This window comes from Clytia hemisphaerica, unplaced genomic scaffold (assembly GCF_902728285.1).
Source record: "Clytia hemisphaerica strain Z4C2 unplaced genomic scaffold, Clytia hemisphaerica genome assembly, whole genome shotgun sequence".
Taxonomy (NCBI): Eukaryota; Metazoa; Cnidaria; class Hydrozoa; order Leptothecata; family Clytiidae; genus Clytia; species Clytia hemisphaerica.
The window spans coordinates 147,370-171,715 of NW_027103585.1; the positions used below are offsets into that span (position 1 = coordinate 147,370).

A 24,346-nucleotide genomic window follows, 5' to 3' on the forward strand; every position below is an offset into this window, starting at 1 on the left:
CTTGCCTGGATCGCTTCGCAATTCTTATACATATACACTAGTTCACAGTCCTTGTAAATATTTCATACCTCATAAAGTCTATCAAAGAAAACAATACAATACAATACAATACATGAAACTGTCAAACACAGAATCAGAAGTCGGGCGAGAACCCGGTTCGGCGTGCCGCGATGGAATAACCGCACGGGGAAAAGGGGTCATCCAGTGGTGACTTCAGAGAGGAGCTGACATATTATCAAAATAATCAATTTTGCAGTACAGTAAACACGGCTAGCAAAAAATAATTAATTCGGTTAAAAAATGGCAAACAAGAGTTGCTTAAAATATACGGTATCTTTTAAACAGAAAGGCAAGCAAGGAGGATATACTCGAAGACCAAATGTAAAATATGAGAACAAATTTGTGGCACAATAAATTTTAAAATTGACTTTCCTGATCTGAAGACCAACAACCAACCAAACAATGAACAATAACAGGCCAGTGCCTTCTTTCTTTGCTGTCGATTTGATTGAAATGAAAGTCGAAACCAAACCAATGACCAAAACAGAACGATGCCAATCAAGGATCGAAGCCAAGAAAAACAGGACAAATTATAGTAAATTGTAATGATGATAACAGTAGAAAGTAATGACTCAATAAAAATTCAAAAAAACAGCCAAGCAGTTTCTCAGAATTGCGATTCAGCCAAATTCGGAGAGAAAAAAAAGAATAACCACTTTGATGATAAACTGAAACCATGGCAACGAATCTGTAGAACCAATCAGTGTCAAGATATCTCTATCGCCGTGACGTCAAAAAGGACAGGGAGCATAATGGCATCACTTTCGTTTTGCAATAAATTCAAATATAACAATTTACTATAACGGAGGTAATTTGTTTTATCATTTCCCGGGATATTCTTCACGTTTGTTATCTCCTAAATATTGACGTCACGGGTCACGGAGGGTAGACTCGTTCTTCGTATCATTCTGACGTATACGTCAAATTTGATATGACGGAGGTAATTTGAGTTACCATTTCGGTGAATATCCTTTGTATTTTATCCCCTAAATATTTTGGTGTCGCGCGACTCGGAGATTCGAAACGTTTTTCCCCTCTCCCTGCCTTATAGAGAGTCGAAAGGATAGATAGTCAAAGGTACGCACACACGATAGCAAAACTGCTTTCTGAACACGGAAGCTCATCTGAACAAATTTTTTACAAAATTTCTGAAATTTCATTAAAAAACTTGGCTCGAGGTGAATCATAAGCATAATTCTTAAGCATCTAATAAGCATAAACTATGCCTGGATGCTTTGAGAACTTAAGCATACACGAGCCTGACCAAGGGGCATACACCTGCTTATAAAAAAAAAAAACATGTATTTTTAGTTCCTCCTCAGTCTTTGTTTTTTATTTCAGGAATTATTTTAGGTTGGGTTCTTTCGTCACTTTCTATTTAGTTCTATCTTTAAAATATAAAAAAATTATCAATAAAAATGCAATAATGCTTAGATTGTTGTACAATCGAAATGACATATGACTGAAATGATAATTGCAATTAAAAATATGCAGAAACAAGGGGAGGGGGCTACTAACAAAGAAACAAAGAACAGACAGGGTAGCTTGTACATTATTTAGGAGTTTCTACCCCGGAAAAATATTAGTGCAAGAAGATGGAGTACAAGAATTTTGCTTAGTGAGTTAATTTAGTTCATTGAATTTAATTAATGGTTACAAATACGTACATGTACGTTTATTAGGCACCCGAGAGTAATTTCACAAAAAAACACAATGCAAGCTCGAGATTTCGCATTTGAATCGAGAGACGAAGAAATCAAAGATAAATACAAACTATAGTGAACTCTCGCTAATTCGAACCTCTACTTTTCGAATCTTTCTATAATTTGAACTAAAATATTATAATCCCCTCAGCTAGAAATAAAGAATACTCTCTGTAACGAATCTTTCTCTAATTCGAAGAAAATTCTTGGTCCCTTGAAGATCGAATTATAGAGAGTCAACTGTATAAAAAATTCAACTTTCTCAAAAACAAAAACAGGATATGGTTTGTCCGAAACATACCAAAACATAACACACTTGAGGGCCGTCCACATAGTACGTACGCACTAAGGGGGAGAGGGAGTCTTCTTAAAAGCGTATGCTTGCGTACGGGGGAAGGGGAGGGGTCAAAGGAAAATGTACGTACGCAGAGAAAAGTGTTTCATAGCCCTTTTTTGCTTGTTTTTTGTCGATTTTTACGTTTCTTATACGCACCAAGGAATAGAAAAAGTTTCTTAATAAACATCATTGAGTCTAATGTATGAAATAAAGGTCCGAAGCAAACGAATTGAATTCGAAATTTTCTTCAACCGAGGGGGGGGGGTGGATGAAAAGTACGTACTTACCAGGGGGTATAGCCATTTGCGTACGCTTGCGTACAGGGGGAGGGGTATCCGATTTTCGACATTTCAGTGCGTACGTACTATGTGGACGGCCCCTTGGAGTAATCTGTGCTTATTTTACAAAATTAAGCAGCATAAAAACTTATAGTATAATGCAATTCGAAATTACAGAAAAATCAGATGCTTAGTCCAATATACTACAAAATAAACGTAATAGGTGTTCCAATCAATAAAGGGTCAACTTTAAAAACTTAGAATTGTCATTTTGTCAAGGGTTGATTGTTTCTTTATTTCGAAAGTTCCTCCTGACAGGTTCTGATAGATCCACAAGTACTTCTTTGCAAATCATTGTCAACCTTTCTTCAAGATCTGGTGCTTTCCTGGAGAAAGAAAAAACGATTTTCAGTGAAAAAGAAATACCTTTTTGATTATTTAATTTAATGACAAAGTTAAACATGAAAATGAAAATATTGGCCCTTTGAACTGTTTTCAAGTCAGCGAAGCCTTAAAATGTTCTTAATTTGTTCTTAATATTTAGGCCATGGAAGGCTCATGTTGTTATACAGTTTGTTCTTATAATAAAAAAACGTGTATGTCATGTGCAAAAACAGGGGAAGATCAGCAAAGCGAAAAAAGCCTTTGTTTGATTTTACATTCGGCAAAATATCAAATTTCATTAATTCGATTCAAAGACTCCATCTTCTTCCGATATGGAAATTGCAGAAGTTTACCTGATAAAAAGTTTAGCAGTTGTTGTGATGTTTTGAATATCTTGAGCCAATTCCTGAGAAAGAGTAAAAAGGTAATTTATTTACTTAAGTAAAGAAAATGAGTTCTTGAATGTAAGACCCAGAGACAAAAGCCATCCATCAATTTAAAAGCAATGATAAAAATAGAAAATCTCATTACATTTTCTACTTCCTTATCAGCCTTCAATCAATATCACAAGTCGATCGGGATTGATGCTGATTGTTAAGAATATAAACAAATATTCTTTAAAACCTACCCAGGTAGTAAATAGAAAACAATATCGATCAATGGGACATTGTAAAGAGGATCTCTTCTAACAAATACATAGTTTTATATACCTCCAGCGTTTGACAAGGTTGCGTTGTAACTTTAAACGAGTCTTCACACGAGAGACTTGTGACACTTGTTTCTCCCTCTTCTTTAATCGAAGGCTCCGGTATTTCTTGACGACTCTGATCAACCATAATGATATCTCCGTCACCTTTTGCTTTTAAAGAAACTTTCTCACATGAAATTCCCAATAAAGTGTCGCCATTTTCTGTTGATTTTATTTGATCACTGGCATTTTCCCGTGTGCTCGATTTTAGTTCTTTTTCCTCCTCGATCGCAGTCTCCTGAAAACTCTCTTTTACATCAGTGGTATAATCTCTATCACATTCCGTTTCCAAAGCTTCTGATCCAACGAACGACTTGGATATAATGCTAGCACTTTCTTTAGCACTTTCTCTCGTTCCAGCGTTAGATTTAGATGTCCTTGTAACTTCAGTAGTTATTTCTTCACCGGTACTGGTTGAAGTGGAAGACTTGGATGTATTTGTTGACTTTTCAGTAGGTCTTCGCGTACTGATTTCAGTGTTGGATTTAGATATCATTGAATCTTCCATACTGGATTTAGCATTAGAATTTAATGTACTTTTATTGTTGGTACTAATTTCTGATAAGATCTCTTTGACGAGTACTTTTTTACCACCCCAATGTTTTTTAACTAACTCGTCTCTCGCTTTATAAACATCAGGCATAGACATACAATGTTTCATCCTCATATGTTGTTCAAAACTCATATCGCTGCAAAACCACATGTCGCATTGATCGACTGCGCATGGCAGAAGAATATGTTCTCCTCCGTGCTGTTTCATACACTTAGCCAATCGTGTCTGCTTTACCTCCTCCATAAGAGCTTGTCGTACCTTAAAACCATGTTTTCTTACCAAATGATGGCTAATTTGTTTCATTTGTTTCATTTTAAATTCTCTTCCACATACAGGGCAACTTGCAGCCACCTTAACTTTTTGCATATTAACTTCTTTTACATCAGTTATAACCACACGGAGACTAGCTTTATTATCAATTCTTGCTTTATTGCTAATGTTTTTCTCCCTCTCATATTCAGCATCAACAGCAGGAGCTGAAATTTTGTAGTCTGTAGATAGACTATTGTCGAGTGTTTGGGAATTACTCTTTGAAGGCTCAGAGCGTTTTGATTTATTTGAAGGCTGGATGTTAATCACTTTAGTGTCTTCATCATCGTCAATAACAATCGATTTTCGTTTTTCACCGACATTGCTTTTCACATCTTTCGTTAATGAAAAGTCTTTCTCATATTGTGCTTTATCATCCTTTAAAGCTTCTCTCAAAAGCGTAGGGTTGATTGTAGTATAAGCACTATTAATAGGTGGGCACCCAGTACTTTTGAGTGAACTTAAAGCGTCGCTTATAAAGCTTTTCTTCATCACCACTTTTTGTTTGCTAGCGATAGAAGGTGTAGATAGAGATGTGTTAGTTTTGGATGATGGGAGGTATGTGATGGATTTTTCTGAATTAGAATCTTTCTGGGCATTATTCGTGGAAATATCTGCTCTTTGGCTGTCTTTACACGAACTTTGTTCATTCGCAGCTGGGAGACGCCGTCCAAAATCGTCTAAATCTCTGGCTTTAGGAGCATTTTGACCCCAAATCTTCTTTTTTAATGTGATCATGAAATCAATGGCACCTAATCGATCCATGTTATGTTTCTTTAACTGAAGGTGGTCGATAAGGGAATCCCAACATAACCAAATTCTACATTCTTCACATGGCATTATGATATGTTCACCGTGATGTTTTCGTTTGCAGATTATGATGCGTTCTTGTTTTAAAGCTTCTATAACTGATCGTTTCTTTTGGTACCTGAACATTGAAAGAAGGAAAAATGAATTATTCTCTTCCATTAAGAATAAAAACCGTTTTTCTGTTTAATTATTAAATGCATTAATAATTCTTCTTCTTAGCGAGAAAATCAGCGAGAAAATAAACACTCCAGGTGCCGTTTTTTTTCGTGAACCAAATCGGTAGCATTTCTTGAACATATACAAATTTACGTCCCGCGTACGCAGATCTTGCCAAAGGATGCGGAACGCAGACCAGTAGTTTCATTACTCTTGTTAGCCTTAGGTCCAACATTGATATTTTTGAAATCTTCAAGGAACGAGGGTGTTTCTGTAGAAGGGGCTACAGGCTCTGCACCAGTCTCGATGTCAGGTGTGACACAAACAGTTTGATCTGGTGTAACCAAATCACTTGATTTTGAAGGATTTTCTTGGGAGTAGTTTTTTTGATCAAATAATTATTTAAATGTCACACAAGTTGAATTTTCGTGTGAGGATTCTATGAAAGTGATGTGATTTAAATAGAAAAATAATGATTTGATTATATATCATGCCTCCCCTTTTAAGTTCAGAATTCAAAATAGAATATATGATAGTCATACCATGGTGGTGGAATTATTCTCTTTGTTGGCGTCAGTATTAGTTTGTTTGGACTTCATGAAAGAAAAAAAGAAAGAAAAGAAATCATTTATTTGTAGGGTGTCCTTGAAATTCATCGGAATACTTCAATTAAAGTTTGATTCAATGCAACTTACTTTGACAGTGCTACTCTTGAGATCATTTTGTAATTGCTGAATTTGTGAGGAAGTAGCAATGATCGCTCTCTAGGTTAGGTTAAGAAATAAAGGAAAGTGTAACTGCAATTTGCCATGAAGCTAGAAAGATTAAGAAGTTATTTTCAATTTTGTCATTATCAAATGATAAGCATATTTACCGATTGCATTGTGATGATCTCGTCTTTTTCAAGAAGGGCAGTATCCACTAAAATTTTAACAACATTTTTTAATTCTAATTTATAATTCCTAAGAAATGCATGGTTATAGAGTTATATGTATTTTTTGTAAAAAGATTGGATATTACCTGAGGGAAATGATGTCCATAATGATTAAATAGTACTTCAAAGGAAAAAAGAATTCCAGCTCAATTTCCTTAATAAATTAAAACAAAGTTTTTTCCTGATGAAAAAATAAGTGAAAAAATAGTTACAATCTTCGATTCTCTGATTGAGTAAATAAATTTCCGAGTCTTTGACTGAGCACTCAAGACATTGCATGTTTGATTTCCTGAATTATAAAATTATGAGTAAAATTTACAGTTTTCTTATTGTACATGAAAAATTGAAAATAAAGAAAAAGTAGTTGGAACAAAAATATCGAAGAAAAATCAAATTCATAATACATTTAACTACCTTGTTAAATTGGTAAATGTCTTAATTGTTTCTCTTCCATCTAAAAGAAAAAGTAATATTTTCATTCTTTAGATAGAATAAACTTTGCAAAACATAGTGAACCATACTGAACAAGTTTTGCATTTACCATACCTAGAGAAATAATTTAAATAAATCTTCAGTCATTATAAAACAGGCACTTCATAAAATTACCTGCTTCTTTTACTGTTGTTGCAGTTTTAACCATGTTCCTGAAAGATAAAAGTGAAAATCTCGTTAATAAGGGAAGAAATTTTTGGGGAAAGAAAATTTAACAAATTTTGGGAGGTTTGCCAAAATTGATTCATCAAGGAAAAATTACTTTTCCATAATGATAAAAGAGGTGCAGACATATTTGAGGTAAAATAATTATTAAAAATTTCATGGAATGGTAGCAAACATTACTAACAGCGACTTTTGTTTGCTCTGAGCATCTTTCTTGGCTGCCTCATCCTTCTTTTCTTTTCGAAATTGTTGTTCCTCTATTTGCAAATCTGGCTTATCATTGTTCGAAACTGAAAATAGAAAAAGAGAACCATTATCAAATGATTATATGATGAGAAAAGAGCAAGACGGCAAATAGCAAGGGAGATTTTGGCAATAACGGTTGGCATTATAAGTTGATATAAAGTATATATAAACTCCCATTATAACGGCAATATAAGTCTTCACGGCAGACGAAGCGATCGAGGCAGGTCACTCGATTCGCAAGTTGCAAGCAAAATATTCATAGGGTCGTGGAGGGTGTCTATCTAAAAAATCCTGCATTACTAAAAGTTGGTGAAAAGTTGACAAAAACAACGACAAATTTCATAAAGAACGGCAGAAAAAAACAAAAAAAAAAACACGGTAAAAACAGCTAAAACAGCTAAAATTCCATATTGTGACCCTGAAAAGCCTAAATTTTAGGTATAATGGTCTTAATAGGGAAATAATGAAAACACTAAAATGTGGGTTTTTCCACGATGTAAGTCCCTAATAAGTCCATTTAAGTGTCCGTTTCGCTCCCACCATAAAAAGGCCCGCCAAAAACCGCGGGCGGCACATTATCCCGCAAACCTAGTGCCCTCTGCTCCCCGGGAATTTATAATGAATTTACAAAGAAAAATGTTATCCACGGTGAAATTATAAAAGGTACCCGGTCACTGAAACAGGCGTGCATTCTTTGCTTTTTTCTAAGAACAATTGATTGAGTGTATAAATGCAGTAATGCAGAAATGGCATCTGTTCGACTCGAGAAGTGTCACTCTTATTAAATATTTGACATCTAGTCCTTTCGATACGGAAAGGCAAATATATTTTTGACATCTTTTTACTTAAGGAAAGAAATTTTAGTGTATTGCTTGGAAATTTTCCAATAAAGTGCAGCCAGAATATTCTTTTGGGAAAGTCGTTAATGGTAAAAGCTAATTTCAATTCTCATTAATCTCATTTGTTAAACTAATCGTTGGAGCAGTTTGGTAACAAGGACTGAATGAATGATTGAATAGGTTTTAAGCAATGTGGAGTAGTGGTATATTTACATAATATAATAATCGATAATGCCAATACAAAAATATTAATATAGCATATATTGATGATTTCTTCGTAAAAAACAAACTTCTAGGTCTCGGTAGTCTTTCGTAACGATGGGAAGAAAGTTTCTGAAATAAAAAAATAAAAAAAAATAACAACCTAAATATAATGAGTTCTTGAAAATAAACGACTGACAAAAAAGTGGAGTGACAACGATTCATTTGGTATTTCCTCATATTATAATGAGCAATGATTATAATATTTCAGATGGATTTTTGTAGGGGTGGGGGCAAAATTTTGTAAGCCAGTGCTAATATTCCCAAAATAACGGATTTAATAGTTTCTTACCGCTGTTTCTCTTCTTTGCCGTGTCTAATTACTAACGGGTTTGAATTACGAATCCAATACGATTTTCCAACAGATGAAAGCATCCAATATTCGATAGCGTCAACTGAAATGTAAATTGGGTAAGTCTTTAATACCTTAAGGGAACTAATTTTTGCGGTGCGAGGGTTCTAATTTGGCGTATTTTGCGGAACTAATTTTCGCGGTAGACACCCTCTTTTTGCCGAAAATTAATTCCCGCGGAAGTCACCTTCAGGTAGTAGGATCAAACCAGTGAGGTTTTTCTTCACGGTTGTGAAGCGTAGGCGTTTGGATATTGATATTATCTCAACATTAGGAAAATTTTTTTATGGAATTTCATTTTTATACTTGCATTAACACCCTAATAAAAGAAACATGTTTTAGGCTTTTAATTGTTTGTATTAAAAAGAAAGTATTAAACATTTCAAGATATTTAATAATACAACCCAATTTTCGTAGCGTGTAAAGGTGACCGATTTTCAATACTGTCCTTTCTCATCACCATTTTGATTGTTACATCACACTAAACGAAAAATCATGGAAAAGTGATCCAAGTTATCATTAAATTATTAATCATAAGAGATCCAAAAATATACGATGAACTATCACTACCTTCATAAAGTAAACTCTGTAATCCATATACGCTTCAAAAGTATTGAATTGTACAAAAAGTTCAAAAACATGAGTGCTCTTAAGTACTTAAACGCACGTTCCGCAATGAAATAGGTTTCTTTCAGTTTTATGCAAAATTATTGTGGATCTTTTTTTTGCCTATATGTATAGGTATATAATATTACACATACCTGTGTAAACCTTGCACAGGAGACTATATAATAAAGCTATTTCTATAACTGTGTAAACCTTGCACAGCAGACTATATAATAAAGCTATTTCTATAACTGTGTAAACCTTGCACAGCAGACTATATAATAAAGCTATTTCTATAACTGTGTAAACCTTGCACAGCAGACTATATAATAATAACAATAAGAATACTAAAACTACTTCTTTACCTGTGTAAACCTTGCACAGGAGACAATAAAATATGCAATTTGTAAAAAGTATTGTTAAACTCCCCCTGAAAGGATACTAAACTGTTTAACCAACAAGAAGAAAAGTTCAAAGAGAAGACTTAAGATAGTGATTTTAAAACACCCCTGTCTCACAACCCCAGTGGAAGTGGAAGTGGAAGTCGAAGTTTTTTCCACTATTTCTCCAAGTTAAACATTCTAGTGAGATGCATTTTCTTAGATTGGGGATGAAATAATAAAACTTTCCCAGTGGAGCTGAAACAGTATGGTATTTTTCCCATTGTGAACAACATTTTGGCTAGATTTTTCAGTGGGGTGGGTTTCCCAGCCGGTTTGTGAAACAGGGGTCTTTGGAATAATAGTGGTAAAGATAATGTTTTAAAGCAGTACATATGAAATAAAACGCAATTTAGTAGAGAAATTCTAACGCACGTTCCGCAATAAGGAATTGTAACTTTCAATCTTGAAAAATTGAATAAAACACCAAAAACAAACCAAAGAATCGACAAGGTTTTACTACAGTGATAAGCGGACACCATCATGGAAAAGGGTTAAGCGTCTACCCTTTAGAAACTATTGAACTATGAGCTCTAATTTTGGTATTAGACAATGTCAAGGTATCAAAAATATAAATTTTCTGTCCGAAGTGCTTTTCTAGAGACACGACATAGGTAACGAAAGAGCTTGAAAAGAAAGGTTGTTGAGACGAGAAAATCTAGCTTTCATGAATCATAAGAGTCCAGGAAAATTAATTGACTAGATAGCGTTACAAACCTATGTAGAATCAATTTGTACAATCAAACTAAAATCTGTTAAAAATAATTTAAATTAATCACTTGTAAACTATCACTCGTCCGCTAATTAGAGAAGAAAATATAGGGTTTTGGCCATTTCGTACCAAAATCTTTGCCCGCTGTGAGTCCGATGTATGCTCGCCTTTTTTATAAGGATCTGACTAGGCAACGACCGGGTAAAATAGAATTGTCTGGCTGCAGGAAAATGAAACTAGAATTTTTCAACGGTTCCAGGTGCTTTAAAATGCTAAAATTATTTTTCATATCTGGGGGAGTCCCATCAGAGGGCTGTCTCACTGTTCTGAACATGGGATTTTCACAAGTGTAGGTCTGCTCGATCCACCTGTAGTAAAATGAGGCATATCCTTTTCTTTTCCTTTCACATAGAAGACTAAAAAATTTAAAACATCATAGCTCTAAAGATTGATACTTTGGGCTCACCCATATGAATTTGAAATTTGATTGGCCTACTGATACAGGGATTCATTAAACAATTTATGATATTTAATTTCGAAATTTAATCTTGTAAATTTCTTTTGAGGATACTTATATGAAAATGCTGGAGATGTCAAAAAATACGAACTCGCATTTTTTTTTCTTTTTCGGGTGATTTCCATTTTACCTAAGCGTTTTGAAAAATTAAAACTCATTCTCCAGCAGACTCAAACTCAATATCATGAGAAAAAGATTACCTTTTCGGGGAAAAAATGTCGGGGTATTTTAAACGTTGCATTACCTGATGTTTAAAGCCGAATATTGAAATTATGTCAAATTGACGTTTCTTTTACAGACATAATTTTTAAGTTGAGGTATGGATGTTGAAATAACGTAATGCAAAAGAACATCAAAATCAAGATGTCATTTTTTTTTCAAAATACAAAAACTTTAGGGTATTTTAGTCACCAGGGACGATTATTTGGCTGATTTTTCACTCACTAACCCCAAAATATCGCCATATGCAAGAATGTATATTGAAAATACTGTTTTTATTCAGCTGGTCCACAAATAAGGGGAGATCTCGCTAAAACTTGAGAAACTTTTCTCCATAACTCGGACAATTGGTTTGAGCTATGGAGACTTTACTGTACCACGTTTTCTCTTCAAAAAGTGTTTCCCTGCAGGAAATTTAATTAATTTGACTTTAAAAGAAACAATAAGTAACCTGTGTATAGAAATTTCAGCACATTTTTGTGTCTCATTTGAAACAAGCGATAGCCTAATTAGATATTAAAAAAATCACGAATATTTCAAAAGGCCAGTTGCAATTTCGTCATTACCCCTGCATTAGCCTGACAAAATTCTTGTAGACTCGTTGAAAAATAAACTCAACTCTAAAAACGGTTCCTTCTTGGCATGAAGGTTTTCTTATCTTGTCTAATTTCTTTTCACAATTTGGGGAAAATAGGAAAATCTCAATTCCAAGTGTGTAGCGGGTGTGTAGTCACGAAAACAGCATTGCATGGTGTCCTTAAATCTATCCTAATATTAAAGGCTCTTCCGAAATTTGAGTTTGATATCTATCAACATAGTATAAGAAAGCCGCGGCTTTCTTATACTATGCTATCAAAGACCAAAAGACTTTATCTCAAGTAATATTTCGCCACTGGCAGATTCAGTCTATCAGGGTCAGTGAAACAGGGGTGTCTACTAACCACCAAAAACAAACCAAAGAATCGACAAGGTTTTACTACAGTGATAAGCGGACACCATCATGGAAAAGGGTTAAGCGTCTACCCTTTAGAAACTATTGAACTATGAGCTCTAATTTTGGTATTAGACAATGTCAAGGTATCAAAAATATAAATTTTCTGTCCGAAGTGCTTTTCTAGAGACACGACATAGGTAACGAAAGAGCTTGAAAAGAAAGGTTGTTGAGACGAGAAAATCTAGCTTTCATGAATCATAAGAGTCCAGGAAAATTAATTGACTAGATAGCGTTACAAACCTATGTAGAATCAATTTGTACAATCAAACTAAAATCTGTTAAAAATAATTTAAATTAATCACTTGTAAACTATCACTCGTCCGCTAATTAGAGAAGAAAATATAGGGTTTTGGCCATTTCGTACCAAAATCTTTGCCCGCTGTGAGTCCGATGTATGCTCGCCTTTTTTATAAGGATCTGACTAGGCAACGACCGGGTAAAATAGAATTGTCTGGCTGCAGGAAAATGAAACTAGAATTTTTCAACGGTTCCAGGTGCTTTAAAATGCTAAAATTATTTTTCATATCTGGGGGAGTCCCATCAGAGGGCTGTCTCACTGTTCTGAACATGGGATTTTCACAAGTGTAGGTCTGCTCGATCCACCTGTAGTAAAATGAGGCATATCCTTTTCTTTTCCTTTCACATAGAAGACTAAAAAATTTAAAACATCATAGCTCTAAAGATTGATACTTTGGGCTCACCCATATGAATTTGAAATTTGATTGGCCTACTGATACAGGGATTCATTAAACAATTTATGATATTTAATTTCGAAATTTAATCTTGTAAATTTCTTTTGAGGATACTTATATGAAAATGCTGGAGATGTCAAAAAATACGAACTCGCATTTTTTTTTCTTTTTCGGGTGATTTCCATTTTACCTAAGCGTTTTGAAAAATTAAAACTCATTCTCCAGCAGACTCAAACTCAATATCATGAGAAAAAGATTACCTTTTCGGGGAAAAAATGTCGGGGTATTTTAAACGTTGCATTACCTGATGTTTAAAGCCGAATATTGAAATTATGTCAAATTGACGTTTCTTTTACAGACATAATTTTTAAGTTGAGGTATGGATGTTGAAATAACGTAATGCAAAAGAACATCAAAATCAAGATGTCATTTTTTTTTCAAAATACAAAAACTTTAGGGTATTTTAGTCACCAGGGACGATTATTTGGCTGATTTTTCACTCACTAACCCCAAAATATCGCCATATGCAAGAATGTATATTGAAAATACTGTTTTTATTCAGCTGGTCCACAAATAAGGGGAGATCTCGCTAAAACTTGAGAAACTTTTCTCCATAACTCGGACAATTGGTTTGAGCTATGGAGACTTTACTGTACCACGTTTTCTCTTCAAAAAGTGTTTCCCTGCAGGAAATTTAATTAATTTGACTTTAAAAGAAACAATAAGTAACCTGTGTATAGAAATTTCAGCACATTTTTGTGTCTCATTTGAAACAAGCGATAGCCTAATTAGATATTAAAAAAATCACGAATATTTCAAAAGGCCAGTTGCAATTTCGTCATTACCCCTGCATTAGCCTGACAAAATTCTTGTAGACTCGTTGAAAAATAAACTCAACTCTAAAAACGGTTCCTTCTTGGCATGAAGGTTTTCTTATCTTGTCTAATTTCTTTTCACAATTTGGGGAAAATAGGAAAATCTCAATTCCAAGTGTGTAGCGGGTGTGTAGTCACGAAAACAGCATTGCATGGTGTCCTTAAATCTATCCTAATATTAAAGGCTCTTCCGAAATTTGAGTTTGATATCTATCAACATAGTATAAGAAAGCCGCGGCTTTCTTATACTATGCTATCAAAGACCAAAAGACTTTATCTCAAGTAATATTTCGCCACTGGCAGATTCAGTCTATCAGGGTCAGTGAAACAGGGGTGTCTACTAACCACCAAAAACAAACCAAAGAATCGACAAGGTTTTACTACAGTGATAAGCGGACACCATCATGGAAAAGGGTTAAGCGTCTACCCTTTAGAAACTATTGAACTATGAGCTCTAATTTTGGTATTAGACAATGTCAAGGTATCAAAAATATAAATTTTCTGTCCGAAGTGCTTTTCTAGAGACACGACATAGGTAACGAAAGAGCTTGAAAAGAAAGGTTGTTGAGACGAGAAAATCTAGCTTTCATGAATCATAAGAGTCCAGGAAAATTAATTGACTAGATAGCGTTACAAACCTATGTAGAATCAATTTGTACAATCAAACTAAAATCTGTTAAAAATAATTTAAATTAATCACTTGTAAACTATCACTCGTCCGCTAATTAGAGAAGAAAATATAGGGTTTTGGCCATTTCGTACCAAAATCTTTGCCCGCTGTGAGTCCGATGTATGCTCGCCTTTTTTATAAGGATCTGACTAGGCAACGACCGGGTAAAATAGAATTGTCTGGCTGCAGGAAAATGAAACTAGAATTTTTCAACGGTTCCAGGTGCTTTAAAATGCTAAAATTATTTTTCATATCTGGGGGAGTCCCATCAGAGGGCTGTCTCACTGTTCTGAACATGGGATTTTCACAAGTGTAGGTCTGCTCGATCCACCTGTAGTAAAATGAGGCATATCCTTTTCTTTTCCTTTCACATAGAAGACTAAAAAATTTAAAACATCATAGCTCTAAAGATTGATACTTTGGGCTCACCCATATGAATTTGAAATTTGATTGGCCTACTGATACAGGGATTCATTAAACAATTTATGATATTTAATTTCGAAATTTAATCTTGTAAATTTCTTTTGAGGATACTTATATGAAAATGCTGGAGATGTCAAGAAATACGAACTCGCATTTTTTTTTCTTTTTCGGGTGATTTCCATTTTACCTAAGCGTTTTGAAAAATTAAAACTCATTCTCCAGCAGACTCAAACTCAATATCATGAGAAAAAGATTACCTTTTCGGGGAAAAAATGTCGGGGTATTTTAAACGTTGCATTACCTGATGTTTAAAGCCGAATATTGAAATTATGTCAAATTGACGTTTCTTTTACAGACATAATTTTTAAGTTGAGGTATGGATGTTGAAATAACGTAATGCAAAAGAACATCAAAATCAAGATGTCATTTTTTTTTCAAAATACAAAAACTTTAGGGTATTTTAGTCACCAGGGACGATTATTTGGCTGATTTTTCACTCACTAACCCCAAAATATCGCCATATGCAAGAATGTATATTGAAAATACTGTTTTTATTCAGCTGGTCCACAAATAAGGGGAGATCTCGCTAAAACTTGAGAAACTTTTCTCCATAACTCGGACAATTGGTTTGAGCTATGGAGACTTTACTGTACCACGTTTTCTCTTCAAAAAGTGTTTCCCTGCAGGAAATTTAATTAATTTGACTTTAAAAGAAACAATAAGTAACCTGTGTATAGAAATTTCAGCACATTTTTGTGTCTCATTTGAAACAAGCGATAGCCTAATTAGATATTAAAAAAATCACGAATATTTCAAAAGGCCAGTTGCAATTTCGTCATTACCCCTGCATTAGCCTGACAAAATTCTTGTAGACTCGTTGAAAAATAAACTCAACTCTAAAAACGGTTCCTTCTTGGCATGAAGGTTTTCTTATCTTGTCTAATTTCTTTTCACAATTTGGGGAAAATAGGAAAATCTCAATTCCAAGTGTGTAGCGGGTGTGTAGTCACGAAAACAGCATTGCATGGTGTCCTTAAATCTATCCTAATATTAAAGGCTCTTCCGAAATTTGAGTTTGATATCTATCAACATAGTATAAGAAAGCCGCGGCTTTCTTATACTATGCTATCAAAGACCAAAAGACTTTATCTCAAGTAATATTTCGCCACTGGCAGATTCAGTCTATCAGGGTCAGTGAAACAGGGGTGTCTACTAACCACCAAAAACAAACCAAAGAATCGACAAGGTTTTACTACAGTGATAAGCGGACACCATCATGGAAAAGGGTTAAGCGTCTACCCTTTAGAAACTATTGAACTATGAGCTCTAATTTTGGTATTAGACAATGTCAAGGTATCAAAAATATAAATTTTCTGTCCGAAGTGCTTTTCTAGAGACACGACATAGGTAACGAAAGAGCTTGAAAAGAAAGGTTGTTGAGACGAGAAAATCTAGCTTTCATGAATCATAAGAGTCCAGGAAAATTAATTGACTAGATAGCGTTACAAACCTATGTAGAATCAATTTGTACAATCAAACTAAAATCTGTTAAAAATAATTTAAATTAATCACTTGTAAACTATCACTCGTCCGCTAATTAGAGAAGAAAATATAGGGTTTTGGCCATTTCGTACCAAAATCTTTGCCCGCTGTGAGTCCGATGTATGCTCGCCTTTTTTATAAGGATCTGACTAGGCAACGACCGGGTAAAATAGAATTGTCTGGCTGCAGGAAAATGAAACTAGAATTTTTCAACGGTTCCAGGTGCTTTAAAATGCTAAAATTATTTTTCATATCTGGGGGAGTCCCATCAGAGGGCTGTCTCACTGTTCTGAACATGGGATTTTCACAAGTGTAGGTCTGCTCGATCCACCTGTAGTAAAATGAGGCATATCCTTTTCTTTTCCTTTCACATAGAAGACTAAAAAATTTAAAACATCATAGCTCTAAAGATTGATACTTTGGGCTCACCCATATGAATTTGAAATTTGATTGGCCTACTGATACAGGGATTCATTAAACAATTTATGATATTTAATTTCGAAATTTAATCTTGTAAATTTCTTTTGAGGATACTTATATGAAAATGCTGGAGATGTCAAAAAATACGAACTCGCATTTTTTTTTCTTTTTCGGGTGATTTCCATTTTACCTAAGCGTTTTGAAAAATTAAAACTCATTCTCCAGCAGACTCAAACTCAATATCATGAGAAAAAGATTACCTTTTCGGGGAAAAAATGTCGGGGTATTTTAAACGTTGCATTACCTGATGTTTAAAGCCGAATATTGAAATTATGTCAAATTGACGTTTCTTTTACAGACATAATTTTTAAGTTGAGGTATGGATGTTGAAATAACGTAATGCAAAAGAACATCAAAATCAAGATGTCATTTTTTTTTCAAAATACAAAAACTTTAGGGTATTTTAGTCACCAGGGACGATTATTTGGCTGATTTTTCACTCACTAACCCCAAAATATCGCCATATGCAAGAATGTATATTGAAAATACTGTTTTTATTCAGCTGGTCCACAAATAAGGGGAGATCTCGCTAAAACTTGAGAAACTTTTCTCCATAACTCGGACAATTGGTTTGAGCTATGGAGACTTTACTGTACCACGTTTTCTCTTCAAAAAGTGTTTCCCTGCAGGAAATTTAATTAATTTGACTTTAAAAGAAACAATAAGTAACCTGTGTATAGAAATTTCAGCACATTTTTGTGTCTCATTTGAAACAAGCGATAGCCTAATTAGATATTAAAAAAATCACGAATATTTCAAAAGGCCAGTTGCAATTTCGTCATTACCCCTGCATTAGCCTGACAAAATTCTTGTAGACTCGTTGAAAAATAAACTCAACTCTAAAAACGGTTCCTTCTTGGCATGAAGGTTTTCTTATCTTGTCTAATTTCTTTTCACAATTTGGGGAAAATAGGAAAATCTCAATTCCAAGTGTGTAGCGGGTGTGTAGTCACGAAAACAGCATTGCATGGTGTCCTTAAATCTATCCTAATATTAAAGGCTCTTCCGAAATTTGAGTTTGATATCTATCAACATAGTATAAGAAAGCCGCGGCTTTCTTATACTATGCTATCAAAGACCAAAAGACTTTATCTCAAGTAATATTTCGCCACTGGCAGATTCAGTCTATCAGGGTCAGTGAAACAGGGGTGTCTACTAACCACCAAAAACAAACCAAAGAATCGACAAGGTTTTACTACAGTGATAAGCGGACACCATCATGGAAAAGGGTTAAGCGTCTACCCTTTAGAAACTATTGAACTATGAGCTCTAATTTTGGTATTAGACAATGTCAAGGTATCAAAAATATAAATTTTCTGTCCGAAGTGCTTTTCTAGAGACACGACATAGGTAACGAAAGAGCTTGAAAAGAAAGGTTGTTGAGACGAGAAAATCTAGCTTTCATGAATCATAAGAGTCCAGGAAAATTAATTGACTAGATAGCGTTACAAACCTATGTAGAATCAATTTGTACAATCAAACTAAAATCTGTTAAAAATAATTTAAATTAATCACTTGTAAACTATCACTCGTCCGCTAATTAGAGAAGAAAATATAGGGTTTTGGCCATTTCGTACCAAAATCTTTGCCCGCTGTGAGTCCGATGTATGCTCGCCTTTTTTATAAGGATCTGACTAGGCAACGACCGGGTAAAATAGAATTGTCTGGCTGCAGGAAAATGAAACTAGAATTTTTCAACGGTTCCAGGTGCTTTAAAATGCTAAAATTATTTTTCATATCTGGGGGAGTCCCATCAGAGGGCTGTCTCACTGTTCTGAACATGGGATTTTCACAAGTGTAGGTCTGCTCGATCCACCTGTAGTAAAATGAGGCATATCCTTTTCTTTTCCTTTCACATAGAAGACTAAAAAATTTAAAACATCATAGCTCTAAAGATTGATACTTTGGGCTCACCCATATGAATTTGAAATTTGATTGGCCTACTGATACAGGGATTCATTAAACAATTTATGATATTTAATTTCGAAATTTAATCTTGTAAATTTCTTTTGAGGATACTTATATGAAAATGCTGGAGATGTCAAAAAATACGAACTCGCATTTTTTTTTCTTTTTCGGGTGATTTCCATTTTACCTAAGCGTTTTGAAAAATTAAAACTCATTCTCCAGCAGACTCAAACTCAATATCATGAGAAAAAGATTACCTTTTCGGGGAAAAAATGTCGGGGTATTTTAAACGTTGCATTACCTGATGTTTAAAGCCGAATATTGAAATTATGTCAAATTGACGTTTCTTTTACAGACATAATTTTTAAGTTGAGGTATGGATGTTGAAATAACGTAATGCAAAAGAACATCAAAATCAAGATGTCATTTTTTTTTCAAAATACAAAAACTTTAGGGTATTTTAGTCACCAGGGACGATTATTTGGCTGATTTTTCACTCACTAACCCCAAAATATCGCCATATGCAAGAATGTATATTGAAAATACTGTTTTTATTCAGCTGGTCCACAAATAAGGGGAGATCTCGCTAAAACTTGAGAAACTTTTCTCCATAACTCGGACAATTGGTTTGAGCTATGGAGACTTTACTGTACCACGTTTTCTCTTCAAAAAGTGTTTCCCTGCAGGAAATTTAATTAATTTGACTTTAAAAGAAACAATAAGTAACCTGTGTATAGAAATTTCAGCACATTTTTGTGTCTCATTTGAAACAAGCGATAGCCTAATTAGATATTAAAAAAATCACGAATATTTCAAAAGGCCAGTTGCAATTTCGTCATTACCCCTGCATTAGCCTGACAAAATTCTTGTAGACTCGTTGAAAAATAAACTCAACTCTAAAAACGGTTCCTTCTTGGCATGAAGGTTTTCTTATCTTGTCTAATTTCTTTTCACAATTTGGGGAAAATAGGAAAATCTCAATTCCAAGTGTGTAGCGGGTGTGTAGTCACGAAAACAGCATTGCATGGTGTCCTTAAATCTATCCTAATATTAAAGGCTCTTCCGAAATTTGAGTTTGATATCTATCAACATAGTATAAGAAAGCCGCGGCTTTCTTATACTATGCTATCAAAGACCAAAAGACTTTATCTCAAGTAATATTTCGCCACTGGCAGATTCAGTCTATCAGGGTCAGTGAAACAGGGGTGTCTACTAACCACCAAAAACAAACCAAAGAATCGACAAGGTTTTACTACAGTGATAAGCGGACACCATCATGGAAAAGGGTTAAGCGTCTACCCTTTAGAAACTATTGAACTATGAGCTCTAATTTTGGTATTAGACAATGTCAAGGTATCAAAAATATAAATTTTCTGTCCGAAGTGCTTTTCTAGAGACACGACATAGGTAACGAAAGAGCTTGAAAAGAAAGGTTGTTGAGACGAGAAAATCTAGCTTTCATGAATCATAAGAGTCCAGGAAAATTAATTGACTAGATAGCGTTACAAACCTATGTAGAATCAATTTGTACAATCAAACTAAAATCTGTTAAAAATAATTTAAATTAATCACTTGTAAACTATCACTCGTCCGCTAATTAGAGAAGAAAATATAGGGTTTTGGCCATTTCGTACCAAAATCTTTGCCCGCTGTGAGTCCGATGTATGCTCGCCTTTTTTATAAGGATCTGACTAGGCAACGACCGGGTAAAATAGAATTGTCTGGCTGCAGGAAAATGAAACTAGAATTTTTCAACGGTTCCAGGTGCTTTAAAATGCTAAAATTATTTTTCATATCTGGGGGAGTCCCATCAGAGGGCTGTCTCACTGTTCTGAACATGGGATTTTCACAAGTGTAGGTCTGCTCGATCCACCTGTAGTAAAATGAGGCATATCCTTTTCTTTTCCTTTCACATAGAAGACTAAAAAATTTAAAACATCATAGCTCTAAAGATTGATACTTTGGGCTCACCCATATGAATTTGAAATTTGATTGGCCTACTGATACAGGGATTCATTAAACAATTTATGATATTTAATTTCGAAATTTAATCTTGTAAATTTCTTTTGAGGATACTTATATGAAAATGCTGGAGATGTCAAAAAATACGAACTCGCATTTTTTTTTCTTTTTCGGGTGATTTCCATTTTACCTAAGCGTTTTGAAAAATTAAAACTCATTCTCCAGCAGACTCAAACTCAATATCATGAGAAAAAGATTACCTTTTCGGGGAAAAAATGTCGGGGTATTTTAAACGTTGCATTACCTGATGTTTAAAGCCGAATATTGAAATTATGTCAAATTGACGTTTCTTTTACAGACATAATTTTTAAGTTGAGGTATGGATGTTGAAATAACGTAATGCAAAAGAACATCAAAATCAAGATGTCATTTTTTTTTCAAAATACAAAAACTTTAGGGTATTTTAGTCACCAGGGACGATTATTTGGCTGATTTTTCACTCACTAACCCCAAAATATCGCCATATGCAAGAATGTATATTGAAAATACTGTTTTTATTCAGCTGGTCCACAAATAAGGGGAGATCTCGCTAAAACTTGAGAAACTTTTCTCCATAACTCGGACAATTGGTTTGAGCTATGGAGACTTTACTGTACCACGTTTTCTCTTCAAAAAGTGTTTCCCTGCAGGAAATTTAATTAATTTGACTTTAAAAGAAACAATAAGTAACCTGTGTATAGAAATTTCAGCACATTTTTGTGTCTCATTTGAAACAAGCGATAGCCTAATTAGATATTAAAAAAATCACGAATATTTCAAAAGGCCAGTTGCAATTTCGTCATTACCCCTGCATTAGCCTGACAAAATTCTTGTAGACTCGTTGAAAAATAAACTCAACTCTAAAAACGGTTCCTTCTTGGCATGAAGGTTTTCTTATCTTGTCTAATTTCTTTTCACAATTTGGGGAAAATAGGAAAATCTCAATTCCAAGTGTGTAGCGGGTGTGTAGTCACGAAAACAGCATTGCATGGTGTCCTTAAATCTATCCTAATATTAAAGGCTCTTCCGAAATTTGAGTTTGATATCTATCAACATAGTATAAGAAAGCCGCGGCTTTCTTATACTATGCTATCAAAGACCAAAAGACTTTATCTCAAGTAATATTTCGCCACTGGCAGATTCAGTCTATCAGGGTCAGTGAAACAGGGGTGTCTACTAACCACCAAAAACAAACCAAAGAATCGACAAGGTTTTACTACAGTGATAAGCGGACACCATCATGGAAAAGGGTTAAGCGTCTACCCTTTAGAAACTATTGAACTATGAGCTCTAATTTTGGTATTAGACAATGTCAAGGTATCAAAAATATAAATTTTCTGTCCGAAGTGCTTTTCTAGAGACACGACATAGGTAACGAAAGAGCTTGAAAAGAAAGGTTGTTGAGACGAGAAAATCTAGCTTTCATGAATCATAAGAGTCCAGGAAAATTAATTGACTAGATAGCGTTACAAACCTATGTAGAATCAATTTGTACAATCAAACTAAAATCTGTTAAAAATAATTTAAATTAATCACTTGTAAACTATCACTCGTCCGCTAATTAGAGAAGAAAATATAGGGTTTTGGCCATTTCGTACCAAAATCTTTGCCCGCTGTGAGTCCGATGTATGCTCGCCTTTTTTATAAGGATCTGACTAGGCAACGACCGGGTAAAATAGAATTGTCTGGCTGCAGGAAAATGAAACTAGAATTTTTCAACGGTTCCAGGTGCTTTAAAATGCTAAAATTATTTTTCATATCTGGGGGAGTCCCATCAGAGGGCTGTCTCACTGTTCTGAACATGGGATTTTCACAAGTGTAGGTCTGCTCGATCCACCTGTAGTAAAATGAGGCATATCCTTTTCTTTTCCTTTCACATAGAAGACTAAAAAATTTAAAACATCATAGCTCTAAAGATTGATACTTTGGGCTCACCCATATGAATTTGAAATTTGATTGGCCTACTGATACAGGGATTCATTAAACAATTTATGATATTTAATTTCGAAATTTAATCTTGTAAATTTCTTTTGAGGATACTTATATGAAAATGCTGGAGATGTCAAAAAATACGAACTCGCATTTTTTTTTCTTTTTCGGGTGATTTCCATTTTACCTAAGCGTTTTGAAAAATTAAAACTCATTCTCCAGCAGACTCAAACTCAATATCATGAGAAAAAGATTACCTTTTCGGGGAAAAAATGTCGGGGTATTTTAAACGTTGCATTACCTGATGTTTAAAGCCGAATATTGAAATTATGTCAAATTGACGTTTCTTTTACAGACATAATTTTTAAGTTGAGGTATGGATGTTGAAATAACGTAATGCAAAAGAACATCAAAATCAAGATGTCATTTTTTTTTCAAAATACAAAAACTTTAGGGTATTTTAGTCACCAGGGACGATTATTTGGCTGATTTTTCACTCACTAACCCCAAAATATCGCCATATGCAAGAATGTATATTGAAAATACTGTTTTTATTCAGCTGGTCCACAAATAAGGGGAGATCTCGCTAAAACTTGAGAAACTTTTCTCCATAACTCGGACAATTGGTTTGAGCTATGGAGACTTTACTGTACCACGTTTTCTCTTCAAAAAGTGTTTCCCTGCAGGAAATTTAATTAATTTGACTTTAAAAGAAACAATAAGTAACCTGTGTATAGAAATTTCAGCACATTTTTGTGTCTCATTTGAAACAAGCGATAGCCTAATTAGATATTAAAAAAATCACGAATATTTCAAAAGGCCAGTTGCAATTTCGTCATTACCCCTGCATTAGCCTGACAAAATTCTTGTAGACTCGTTGAAAAATAAACTCAACTCTAAAAACGGTTCCTTCTTGGCATGAAGGTTTTCTTATCTTGTCTAATTTCTTTTCACAATTTGGGGAAAATAGGAAAATCTCAATTCCAAGTGTGTAGCGGGTGTGTAGTCACGAAAACAGCATTGCATGGTGTCCTTAAATCTATCCTAATATTAAAGGCTCTTCCGAAATTTGAGTTTGATATCTATCAACATAGTATAAGAAAGCCGCGGCTTTCTTATACTATGCTATCAAAGACCAAAAGACTTTATCTCAAGTAATATTTCGCCACTGGCAGATTCAGTCTATCAGGGTCAGTGAAACAGGGGTGTCTACTAACCACCAAAAACAAACCAAAGAATCGACAAGGTTTTACTACAGTGATAAGCGGACACCATCATGGAAAAGGGTTAAGCGTCTACCCTTTAGAAACTATTGAACTATGAGCTCTAATTTTGGTATTAGACAATGTCAAGGTATCAAAAATATAAATTTTCTGTCCGAAGTGCTTTTCTAGAGACACGACATAGGTAACGAAAGAGCTTGAAAAGAAAGGTTGTTGAGACGAGAAAATCTAGCTTTCATGAATCATAAGAGTCCAGGAAAATTAATTGACTAGATAGCGTTACAAACCTATGTAGAATCAATTTGTACAATCAAACTAAAATCTGTTAAAAATAATTTAAATTAATCACTTGTAAACTATCACTCGTCCGCTAATTAGAGAAGAAAATATAGGGTTTTGGCCATTTCGTACCAAAATCTTTGCCCGCTGTGAGTCCGATGTATGCTCGCCTTTTTTATAAGGATCTGACTAGGCAACGACCGGGTAAA

At 34.4% G+C, this 24,346-nt stretch overlaps 1 protein-coding gene and 1 long non-coding RNA gene across 2 annotated transcripts; both read right to left on the minus strand.

Annotated features, from left to right (window-relative positions):
• Positions 1-2,008: 2,008 nt before the first annotated feature.
• On the minus strand, positions 2,009-5,296 carry LOC136801342 (serine-rich adhesin for platelets-like). Its single transcript, XM_067057978.1, has 3 exons — positions 3,473-5,296; positions 3,116-3,168; positions 2,009-2,764 (listed from the first exon to the last, which is right to left on the minus strand). The coding sequence occupies exons 1-3, from the start codon at positions 5,210-5,212 to the stop codon at positions 2,653-2,655; spliced, it is 1,905 nt and encodes a 634-aa protein (XP_066914079.1). The 5' UTR covers positions 5,213-5,296; the 3' UTR covers positions 2,009-2,652.
• A 2,899-nt stretch (positions 5,297-8,195) lies between these two features.
• On the minus strand, positions 8,196-10,091 carry LOC136801343 (uncharacterized). The gene is made up of 2 exons (XR_010845840.1): positions 8,568-10,091; positions 8,196-8,347 (listed from the first exon to the last, which is right to left on the minus strand). It is a non-coding gene; the product is annotated as an uncharacterized lncRNA (long non-coding RNA).
• Positions 10,092-24,346: the final 14,255 nt, after the last annotated feature.